Source organism: Pollachius pollachius (assembly GCF_949987615.1).
Source record: "Pollachius pollachius genome assembly, chromosome: 4".
In the NCBI taxonomy this organism is placed as follows: Eukaryota; Metazoa; Chordata; class Actinopteri; order Gadiformes; family Gadidae; genus Pollachius; species Pollachius pollachius.
Genome location: NC_136937.1, coordinates 3,504,057 through 3,515,004, shown reverse-complemented (window position 1 = coordinate 3,515,004; position 10,948 = coordinate 3,504,057). Strand labels below are relative to the sequence as shown.

Below are 10,948 nucleotides of genomic sequence, written 5' to 3'. Positions count from 1 at the left end.
TGCGGGTAACAATAAAGTCTCTGTCAATACTTGATCCGGACTCCTCGATTCCTCATGCTCTCCTAGTTAGTTGAAGGGATAGATATAGATATATATATATATTCCCTATCATCTGGTGTCTCTTAATAATCATAGTTTTAGCTAGATTTGTGCACTAGTTGTTTAATTATTATTCGTAGTAGCAGTAGCAGTATTAGTTGTAGTAGCAGTAGCAGTAGTAGTTATAGTATAGTAGTTGTAGTAGTAGTAGTTGTAGCAGTAGTAGTAGGCGTAGTAGTTGTAGCAGCAGCAGTTGTAGCGGCAGCAGTAGTAGTAGTAATAGTAGTAGTAGCATTAGCAGTAGTAGTAATAGTAGTAGTAGCATTAGGAGCAGCAGCAGGCGTAGTAGAAGTATCAGTACCAACACCCCACTAACACTCCTTTCCTGACCATGACCAAGAGACGGGCGCCTACCTGGAGCTAGTCCCCAGGCCCTGCCCTGTGAGGCAGGCAGCCCACTGCCCGCTCCTAGGTACCAGCTCTCATCTCCTACCTCCTAGCAGCTGATGGGTTCAATGCAGAGAATTAATTTCCACATGGGGATTAATTAAATTAAAATAAAAGAATAATGATATATATATTTTTTAATATTTATATATACATTAGTATTATTGCTGATATAAGTGGCAACCCCAAATTAATCGTAGCCTAATGTTATTTCATTGATTCTACTTCAGTGTCTTATCAGCTTAGGCTCTTTTTGACAAAGAAAGTTTGTGTCAGGTCCTTAGATCAGGCGCATACGATGTTTGACACATCAACATGGAAAGAAAACTGTAGATTTTGCCATTATGTCCTCTTGTCTTTATTAGAAATATGATTCACTATACAAGTATCAATCTTCAGAATGAATAAAGAAATGTATCATCACCAATCAATGAGTGTTTTTTTTTTCTGAGCGCAGAAGGAGACACCAGCAGCAAGGCGTTACTCGTCCAAAGGGTCCTGTGTGTAACAGACTGTCAAATGACTGTCACTAATTACCCCACATCGATCGATGATGCAATGTATTTAACATGGCTGATAATTAAAAAATGTAACGTTTCTCAAGGTAAAGACTTTTACTCATTGCCCACTCATTGAGTATATCGTTGTTTGTGACGAGTGAACTGTCATACTATCATGATGTTCTTATTATATAATAGTATGATATTGAATAATTAGATAATATCATAAAAATATTATTATTTTTTGCCATTCCCATAATCATCTCTCGTCTTTGGTCCTGCAGTCCTGTCCCCTGACGGCGGAATTGAATGAACACCACGTGTTGGCCAACCCATGCCTCTAAACAAAACACAAGACAGAAAAAAACACAAATAAACGAGGGGTTGAAAGAAGACTTTGAAAACTAGAAAGATTAGTTTCCATTATTAATCTGATTAGAATCAGAGTCAATTGAAGCGAAATAAGGACATTGGTACTCACGGTGTATTCAGAAAATCCCTGTAAAAAGCAGATTAACGATTGTTTATATCAAAAGACAACTTACTGGCTACATTGCTTTTGATGCACTAAAAGTAAGAGCAACCATACATTTTCTACATCCATATATACGATTTTGGTTTTGTTGCTCCATTTTTGCTACGATTCTTCTCAGCCACTTGTGACGCGCCGTGGAAGAAAGCATGGGCTTAATGTAAATGTAGCTGATGCCAAAAGCCCTAAAGATATCAGAGCCCTGTCGCACTTGCAGCCAAGACACAACATTTATAATTAATTGTGATCTGAAAGAGATATTATCATTGTAAGCTGGAGCTTCGCTACAGTCGTAATAGCAAATTCCCCAGTGTTTAATTCAACACAATGTAGGAATTTGTTATTGAAGACAAATATTATTACTACTATTATCATTGCATTTTTTCAACTCAAAATTTACCCTTTTTCCTGGAAGGAAAAAGTATTGGTTTTCATATAGGACCCACAAAAAAATGATGACAGACACTTATGAATAATGTAGCTCACAACTCACGCTCCAGAGTCTTCGGCCGACCTTTGAATACAAAAAAGATTACAGATTACGTTTGGATATAGGATTGGATATTGAATATTTTGACATTTAAACTACTCAAAACTCACTTGGAGTAGTTGCCATTCCCTTTGGTGCTATTGCCATCATATGGCTCGACTGACGCTCTTCATATTGGACCAAAAATATGATTAAAAATTGCAGAATCTTGCCACACATGTGAATCCTTTATCGTCTCCAAACTCACCCTGTGTGTTCGCTATCCATGTGGGCCCTATTGTCAACATATTGGTCACAGGAAAAGGACACAATGAACACATTAAATCAGAATCTTACATTATATTTAAATATTTTTTGTTTAATTTTGTCCCTCTAATCTCTCACCCTGTGGAGTATCTGTCCGTTGTAACAGGCTCCTTGTCGTCATACTGATGTTGTCTACAGAAGCAGTGAGGGAAAGGTTGACCCAGTTCGCAAGTGTTGCGTGCTGAACTCTGAACAATGCTGAATGACGTCCAATTGGATGAACACCTTACCCGTTTTTGACGTCTAACGAAGTCGGACCTCCAGAGACAAAGCCAACCAGCAGCAACATCACAACGACAGAGCATGAAGGGGTCATGCTGCTGGAAGGTTTCACAAGCAGTGAACGAGAGAACACGCAGAACTGTTATTTCACCTAGAAAAGCAAGCAGCCTATTTATAGTCGATAGTCTCTCTTTAAAACGTCCTCCGCACAATCCTTGTGTTGGCAAAATAGTTTACCTCGTGATGGTATTATATATTGAACAGCTGAGGATAAACGACAAGTTCGGTTCGACAACCGAGAGAAAGTAATGATTGTTCTGTCTAAAATAAGCAATAGATGACTAACGCTGTTCAAATATTTACTGAGCCTCGGGTAGTGGGTTCAAAGCATTGGCCAATCGGCATGCCGGCTCAAGACTGCCAGGGTCAGTTGGTTGTTTGTGATGAATGGAAGAAGAAAAAAAAAATCTATATATCAAATTACAGAAACCATGGCGAACAGGGAAGTGTTTCCGTAGTGTCTTATCACTTCCAAGTGATGGAAAGTTAGTTGCAACCAAGTGGTACGTTCTCAGTGGTTTCATTATGGGATACTCATATTTTGATGCCCTTCCAAAGACAACATACTACCATTTGTTGGTTAGGCTTGTATTCTGATCAGAGTAACTACATCGCTTGAAACCAGTGTTGGTGATTAACCAGCCTTCTGTTCACTCAAACATCAAATAATTTATTTTTTGTGTTGTATTTTTTTTCCAGATATAAGTTAATACAGCTGTAACAATCACTTATCCATTTCCACAGACTCCCACTGTAAGGTTGTCAACAAAGAAAAGATCAATGCATACAGTAGATTTAGACCTCCACTTAAAGCTTAAGAAACAAGAGGAATAATTCCAAAACCTGGGGAAAATATATAAATCTGTAAACATCAAGGGTCAAAGACGTGCTTTGGAATCACAAACAAACACAACCATTTTGGGCGGCCATGAGTCAGACACATGCGCTGCAGATCTTTGAGACACAATCCTCACTTCCTGGTTACAACCATATAAGGACTAAGACATGTTTATACAAACGTAATCCAAATAAAACAGAAACGAAAGAACGCAAAAACACTGCGTGGGACATACACACTTAAGCCTAGGGGCATTTTACTCCCCATTTAATGTTGGACATTTAGCGGCAATTAAAGAATAACACGTCAATCTGGAATGGTGGGCGGTGTCAAAGTACGTATAATTTATAGACATCTATTTTAATATTCAATCCTTCCGTCCCTATTCCAGACTGCAGAGAGAGTGTGTTGGTTGTGTTGTGTTGTGTGTGTCTGTGTGTTGTGTTGTGCGTGTTTGTGTGTGCGTGCTGTGTGTTTAAACTGGACGGATGTAGAAAACAATTTATCGGAAGTCTTCTGCAGAAAACATCCCTTTGGCCCTGCGTAAAATTGAGTCCTTGGACGCGTCGTAGGGATGCTCCTTCGACGGGATCTCCAGCACCGCAGGGATGGACTCCATGTGGCCGTCGATCGCATGGCGGATCATTTCGGCGATAAACTGGTTGATCAGAATGATCCCGATGTCATTACGGACCAAGAAGCTCCTGGGTGAGGGAGAAGGAGAGACCAAGCACAGTTAAGCACTTTATTCAACCCAATAAACGATGAAAGACACATGTTGATGATGGTGCATTGTAATTTCATATCGCAATGCATATGTGCATTGACGTGGATGAACACAAGTCGGAGAAATAAACCGTTTAAAAGGTTAATTATGGATTCATAATGAATGACATATCTGTGTGCAACACCCTATGTTGATCATGCGTGTAAAAGATCGCTTTTAACGGACGGGGCCAGACTGAAGTACGTACCTTTATTAGCCAATTGGTCGTCATCCACTCTAACTAAACATTTACAATCAATAATACCAATCATTTTGTGATTAGCATACTTACTTGAAGGTCTCTTCAATCTCCGTGATACTCGTATCCTTTTCCACCACTAGGAAATTGGGCTTACGGTTCTTGTTCAGCTCGCCGATGCCTCCCAGGAGGAACCCAGTGCATGTGTCCTCGTCGCCGATAACCGCGATTAATTTACCGCGTCCTGCCATTATAGAAGCGTTAAAGCTTTGCAAGCCTTGTATTAATAGGCGATGTAAAGGAAAAACAGCTCAATGACAACTGTGACAGCGCTCTGGACGGTAGGATCACGTGACGGAAGGGGGTCACCTGACCGAATTCCACTTCCGGTTGGGTCAGGTGACTCGACGAGTGGGACTGTGGTTCAGAAGTCCGCTCTCTGGTGGTGGAAAAGTAGCCAATGCTGCCAAAGGTGCTGGTTTATTTATTGTCACATTAAATCTACTTAATTAAAAAATAATTATAAATAAAATATAATGTTGTGCCCTCACTTTATAATAACGGCTAATATATTTATTATTTATTGGCTTCGATTAGCGGCGGTCTAGTGACGTCACTTGACGAGATCACTGCTGTCAGTCACGTGATTCAGGGGCGAGGAGGGGAAGTGTCGATGGTGCAAACTTCCTAAATCCCAACTCAGAATGGTGAGTTTTGTGTTATTTAAAAATGCGAACACGCCAGCATCGTCCACATTTGAAACAGCCTTTAAACAAGCGTCCGTCTTTTAAAGTCTGCCTTTGGTTAGTTATTCGAATACGCGGTATAACCTGTGTGTTGTCGTGTTCCCAGCTAGCATTGTTGGCTGGCTACATTAGCGTCGGCTGCGAATCACGAGACTTGTTTTTCACTTTCAGACCACAGCCGCCCTGACCCAGGGTCTCGAGCGGATCCCCGACCAGCTGGGTTACCTGGTGATCAGTGAAGAAGGCGTCTTAGCGGTGGGTACCCATCCCTGCCGATACATATCGAACATATCGTTTTCTTGGGATATATTGCATGCATATATATGTGTATGAATGTATGTATGTCAAATATGGTACCAATTGCACTGCCCACTCTCAAGATTTCTTCATTGCTAATTAAGGGAGTTTTCTCTTGCACTCTTGGGGGGCTAGGGTTAGGGGGGTGTCATAATTATACTGCCTGTTAAGCCCTAAGCCCTTCTGTACCTGTATTTAAGGGCTATTATTTAATTGAGGTACAGACTCACCCCCAATGATACATGTCTTGGTATAGTCTCACCCCCCATGAAACATGTTGTGTGTATTATTCCATCCCTAAAATGACACGTCGTGTTCATTGTGACTTCAATCTCTTTGTGCGAAAATGTTGCTCACGTACAATATTTATACTTAGCTCTATCTACTCAAATTGAGTTGTCATGTTCCTTTTGTCGTCAACACACACTCACCGTCCGCGCTTAGTATCATTCGTCAACCGATCAATCGAGTTGGTGTGGGGTTATGAAACATTTATCTAACTTGAGGGCAAATGTACTTATTGTAAGTCGCTTCGGATAAAAATCGCCTAACTGTAAATGCATCATCAATATGGGTTTCTCTCATCCTTCCCCAGTCTTCCGGGGAGTTAGAGAATGATGAGCACACTGCCGGAGTCATTATGCAAATGGTCCGGACTGCATGTCGCTTCCGGTTGCAGGGCGCCGCTGAACCACCCTTCAAACGTATTTCAGGTAAGTCCTCAAGTGGACGAGGAATCCTGAGGGGGGCGGGGGGCGATGTCTTGGGCCTATGCCGATCGGGGGGCCTATCTTGAGCCAGTATATTCTGCAGCTCATGATAGGCCCCCTGATCGTCGTGGGCCCTGGGGCTTCAGCCAAGGTAAGCCCGTGCATTAAGGCGGCCTTGGGTACGAGGGATCCACTGTTAGCCCGGATAGAAATCCTTATTAAAGCCTGCAGGGTTATGTGATGAACATACGGAGGAACGCGATCGCTGAGCTGCCCTGTCCCAACATTGTATGAGACGTTAAACTCATCATCTAAAATTTGATGGTGGGTCAACAGACCAAAAAATTTCGGAAAGCCTGCAGAAACTTTAGAGGGTTAATTTGACAATCACATTACTAAAAAAAGACTTGGAGAAATGATTTACAAACTATTTCTGTGGGAGCATGCTTTTGCAAGTAGTTCGCCGCCCCACCTGCCCATATGGACGGCATGCGTCTGGTGGAGGGCGATACTCTAATGGAATTAGTGGGCTGAAGTCACACACAGAAATGTTTCTCTTGTGGTGCCCGGAGGGGGTGTAATTCAATGCAGAACTGCCACTGAACCTATAGTAGGAATGTTCAGAGTCATTAACACGACTGACATTTTGCAGTGAGTAATAACTTAAAATGTGCTTTATCTCCACAGTCATGCTGGAAGACTTTGTCTACACTGTGACAGTATCGGGGCAGAAAGTGTTTGTGGTGAAGCGGCAGAACAACCAGCATGCCCCTGTGACCGTCTAGTGCCACCTAGGTTCCAACGGGTAGATTGCAGAGGAACCAGCCCGGGAATGTCAGAGGTGCACACACTGGACTATGCCATTGCCCTTAGTTTGTCTTTCAAAACGTATACGCAATAAGAGCATTTGGAAGCCAAAGTGATTGTGGCCGACGGGCGCCGAGTCCCTAAAGAACTGTGTGGAAGACGGAGGCTCAGAATTTGTCTTGTAAATTGTATTGTTACGCAGATGGAGTTCAAAACCTCAACGTGGTGATGTGGACTAGGTTCCATTTTATGGCTTATTCCGATCAATGGTTTGTTATCATCTGTTCGACCATGTGTAAATACAAAATGTAGTTAAGAAATAAAGATTAGATGTATATGCATGTTTTTAATCCATTTGCCATTTGCAAATCAAGCCTTCAATTCTATTGTTACCAGCTTGGAACAGTTGATTATGTAACCTGTGTGACTGATTAGCCTTTTATATATCAAGGATATAAGTGATAATATCAATAGGAAATTAGAAAACCATTGATTAGTCTGCCTGTAGTCTATTAATGTAACGTGAATCTAATACAATAATTGAGAAGAGGGGGAAAAAAAGACACTTTTATTGCATCGTAATGGCCTTGGAAAATACTTGCACTTTTCACATTGGAATGGAACTGCTCTTCACTTTCAGCTCTGTGGAATGGGTCAGTCAACCAGAGGCGGGTGTGGAGTGGCCTTTGACCCCTTCGGCCTACTCCCTCCCCTGGAGAAAGTTGGGCCAAAGTGTCTGTTCACCCTAAAGGGCTGATTATGGTCCCATGTTCATGCAACTTAAGGGGGTTACGGACCCCTTGCGGACCCACCTTGCATCCACCGCATGGGCCTGACGTGCGCCTCCCAAAAATTGTAAGCTTCCGTCGACACAGCAAGTGCTGTGATTGGTCCGCTCACTAAAACCTAAACAGGTTCACGACTGTGTCGAAGCGTCTGCGTGGTCATTGCGTTGCATGAAAGTGGGACCATAATCAGCCCTTAACAGTCGCAAAACGCCCATCCCCAGCGTACACACATCCAAAAGCCATTCCACACACATAATCAATATAAGTACAACTGCCACACAAAGTCTCAGAATTTGTTTTTATACATAATCTTCTTAAAACATGCTAATTCAAAGTTTGGAGTCACAAAGAAAAAGGAAAAAAAGGACAACATTCTAAAACACCTTCAAGGACAACACAAAATCAAATGGGGAAAAAAGAAAGGCATCAGAACCGGAACTTGAGTGCAAAGTCCACGACTGCATGTTCTACCGTACAAACACACTTATAATTTAAAAAGAAACAAACTTCAACAAAAGACAAACGTGTTTTCCTCTGATGGAATGCTGCATCTCTACATCCTCCTACTTGTTGCTTAGCGCTCCCCTTCCTTACAGCTGCACATGTTCATGTCACTCATGTCCACCCCTGTGTACCTCCCGCCCCCTTTCCCCCCCCCGCCTAGCGCTTCGACAGCTCGCTGGATAGCCAATCGAGTCCCTCGTACAGTCCCGTGCCCTGGGTGGCGCAGGTGGCCTGGACTTGCCACTGCACAGGGGGAAAACAGAAAGACAAACCTGGCCATGTTAGGGTGCTTGGACTCCCAGCCAGAAGGTTCTGGGATGAGAAGACCATAAATTACGTCACATGGGTTTAGCAGATGCTTTGCCGGAAGAGTAACGATGCTTTTTTTTTTTTTCAAACAATGAAGATGTGGCCCAAAAAGGTGCAAGAATCGTTTGAATGAATTAAATCCATGATCAAACAAAAAAAAAAATGGAACTGCTGCAAGTTCTACAATAAAGAAACAAGAGATTCCGTTTTTTTTTTTCAAACGACGCCCGAGATGCCTGATATTAAAGCCTATTGAATGGCTAAATAGTACTCCTAGTACGTCATCTCAGTGGCACCGGGAGCATTGCGAGGGTTCTGTTTCACTTACGGTCCTGGTGCGCAAATTATGCAGGTCCAGCTTGTCGGAGAGTTCGTTGACGGGCATGGCGTTGGGCAGGTCCTGTTTGTTAGCGAACACCAGCACCACCGCGTCCTTCAGCTCGTCTTCCTGCAGCTGAGAGCGGCAAGAGGCAAACACAAGGAAGGAGGAAGAACAAAACAAGTATGAGCGGGCGAAGAAGGTGTGTAAGGAAAAACAGGCTTTATTTAAACATGGTCATGTGACCAACTACATCCACGTGGATAGTCATCATTTCAAATGGGTGACAAGTAAAGAATTCCAAATCCCGCCATTCTCTATAGCCAGCTAATAGTTTAATTAAATATTCCCCCTACCTTCCCCCCTCATCCAAAAGGCTAAGGGATCCAAGCCCAAACAAAAGCCCAAAACAAGTAACCAGGATTGTATGCTTGGTGCTCACCATTTTCACAAGCTCGTCTTTGGACTCTGCAACTCTCTCTCGGTCGTTGCTGTCCACAACGAAGATGAGGCCCTGAAAAAGTCCAGTCACATTCTGGTTATTCATCCCATTTATATCACACATTGAAAAGAACGCGATCAATAAAAACATCAACAAATCAACAGGCCATGACACAGTGCCTTTAGGTGCCACTGTCCCGAGACACCCCCTACTGTACCTGTGTGTTCTGGAAGTAGTGTCTCCACAGAGGTCGGATCTTGTCCTGACCGCCGACATCCCACACAGTGAAGCAGATGTTCTTGTATTCTACCGTCTCCACGTTGAAACCTGGTAGTGGGCAGAGAGAGGTAATGGGTGTGTGTCATGACTTTGTACGAATAAAGAAAAAAAGAAAACCTACAAAACCGGAGGGCCGGCTTTAAAGGGATGACGTAACAAGATCCTCTGGGATTTGAAGTGGGTTCAATTCAGTAGACTAGGTCACAGTTCTGGGATCAATATCAGAGCAAACAAAAACCCCTGGGTTTGACAACCTCAACAGAAAATCTCTTGAGGGGTTGGGTTCACTCCTTGTCCAAGAACCATAGTAAAAAAATACTCCAGTTTGAACTAGTGGATACCAACCGTGTGATAACAAATATGCAAGGTCGGTCTCCTAACTACTCGTCATCAACACACGTTAAACATTTGCAGTTTACTTGAGAAATTAAAAGTAAATGTAGTAAATGTACCGATTGTCGGGATAGTGGTAACAATTTCCCCAAGCTTCAGTTTATACAGTATAGTGGTCTTTCCAGCAGCATCCAATCCAACTGCAAAAGAAAAATAGGAAACATTCAGAATTGGCATGGATCTTGAAAGCGGTTCTTTGACACATCACTGGCAAACGCCGTATTACATGAAACACCATATCAGCCAATGCATTTCACAGGATGAATCGTTAATGTTTACCCAATGGTGGTACCATTAGCCATCAAAGGACTAGCTAGCTGTCTCGCCATGGTTAAAAACAGACAATTTCGGGATATAAAAGTGGCCAGCCTCCATAAAACGAAAACAAGTCAATGGCATATTAAACCCAGAGAATACAGCAGTCAGAACCATGATTGGACCAGCCCAACAGCAGAACGGACAGCGTCCTGTCTGCATTACATTACACCGCTGTTAGCCCTAGCATTAGCATCACCGCTCACCCATGAGTATTCTCATCTGCTTCTTGCCGAAAAGCTTCGTGAACAGCGACGAGAAGGTGAGACCCATCGTGCTGGACTGTCCGAGACGGGGATAGAGAGTTAACCTTAAGAGAAGATACTGACACCTTAAGCTGTCAACGGAGCGGGGTTTATGGCTCAGGTAAAGTAAAGAATCGGACGTGGAACAGGGCAGAAGTGGGTGCAGCTCTCCGTCGCGGACTCCTCCCTGGTGCCACGTACCGTCCAACGCGGAACAAATGACGTCACGCCTTTCGCTCAACTTTATTGATATTCTATTTTGGGGCAATTTTTCTTTTACGTGGCAAAAAATGTATTGCACCTTGGAATTTTAACGCCAGATTAAAAATGTTTGAGTTTTTTTGTTGAAAATACATATCTCGGTCTTGATAAACAATGTATTATTTTTTATCATT

At 42.7% G+C, this 10,948-nt stretch overlaps 3 protein-coding genes across 3 annotated transcripts; 1 reads left to right on the top strand and 2 right to left on the bottom strand.

Moving 5' to 3' along the window:
* Positions 1 to 3,253: 3,253 nt before the first annotated feature.
* On the bottom strand, positions 3,254 to 4,762 carry atp6v1f (ATPase H+ transporting V1 subunit F). The gene is made up of 2 exons (XM_079735576.1): positions 4,493 to 4,762; positions 3,254 to 4,138 (listed from the first exon to the last, which is right to left on the bottom strand). The coding sequence occupies exons 1-2, from the start codon at positions 4,648 to 4,650 to the stop codon at positions 3,937 to 3,939; spliced, it is 360 nt and encodes a 119-aa protein (XP_079591702.1). The 5' UTR covers positions 4,651 to 4,762; the 3' UTR covers positions 3,254 to 3,936.
* Positions 4,763 to 5,047: 285 nt separating this feature from the next.
* lamtor4 (late endosomal/lysosomal adaptor, MAPK and MTOR activator 4) lies at positions 5,048 to 8,117 on the top strand. Its single transcript, XM_079735239.1, has 4 exons — positions 5,048 to 5,106; positions 5,317 to 5,400; positions 6,038 to 6,155; positions 6,840 to 8,117. Exons 1-4 carry the CDS (start codon positions 5,104 to 5,106, stop codon positions 6,935 to 6,937), a joined length of 303 nt encoding a protein of 100 aa, XP_079591365.1. The 5' UTR covers positions 5,048 to 5,103; the 3' UTR covers positions 6,938 to 8,117.
* On the bottom strand, positions 8,032 to 10,730 carry LOC307074849 (ADP-ribosylation factor 5-like). The gene is made up of 6 exons (XM_079735234.1): positions 10,515 to 10,730; positions 10,053 to 10,133; positions 9,539 to 9,648; positions 9,322 to 9,393; positions 8,889 to 9,014; positions 8,032 to 8,494 (listed from the first exon to the last, which is right to left on the bottom strand). The coding sequence occupies exons 1-6, from the start codon at positions 10,579 to 10,581 to the stop codon at positions 8,408 to 8,410; spliced, it is 543 nt and encodes a 180-aa protein (XP_079591360.1). The 5' UTR covers positions 10,582 to 10,730; the 3' UTR covers positions 8,032 to 8,407.
* Positions 10,731 to 10,948: the final 218 nt, after the last annotated feature.

Excerpts from the sequence above, each read along its gene's own strand:
- atp6v1f (XM_079735576.1), bottom strand. The coding sequence starts at position 4,650 with ATGGCAGGACGCGGTAAATTAATCGCGGTTATCGGCGACGAGGACACA. Across the intron at positions 4,139-4,492 it reads GAGATTGAAGAGACCTTCAA|GAGCTTCTTGGTCCGTAATG; the intron begins GTAAGTATGCTA and ends TCCCTCACCCAG.
- lamtor4 (XM_079735239.1), top strand. Across the intron at positions 5,401-6,037 it reads GTGAAGAAGGCGTCTTAGCG|TCTTCCGGGGAGTTAGAGAA; the intron begins GTGGGTACCCAT and ends ATCCTTCCCCAG. Across the intron at positions 6,156-6,839 it reads ACCCTTCAAACGTATTTCAG|TCATGCTGGAAGACTTTGTC; the intron begins GTAAGTCCTCAA and ends TTATCTCCACAG.
- LOC307074849 (XM_079735234.1), bottom strand. The coding sequence starts at position 10,581 with ATGGGTCTCACCTTCTCGTCGCTGTTCACGAAGCTTTTCGGCAAGAAG. Across the intron at positions 9,015-9,321 it reads AAGACGAGCTTGTGAAAATG|CTGCAGGAAGACGAGCTGAA; the intron begins GTGAGCACCAAG and ends TGCCGCTCTCAG. Across the intron at positions 8,495-8,888 it reads ATAATTTGCGCACCAGGACC|TGGCAAGTCCAGGCCACCTG; the intron begins GTAAGTGAAACA and ends CCCCCTGTGCAG.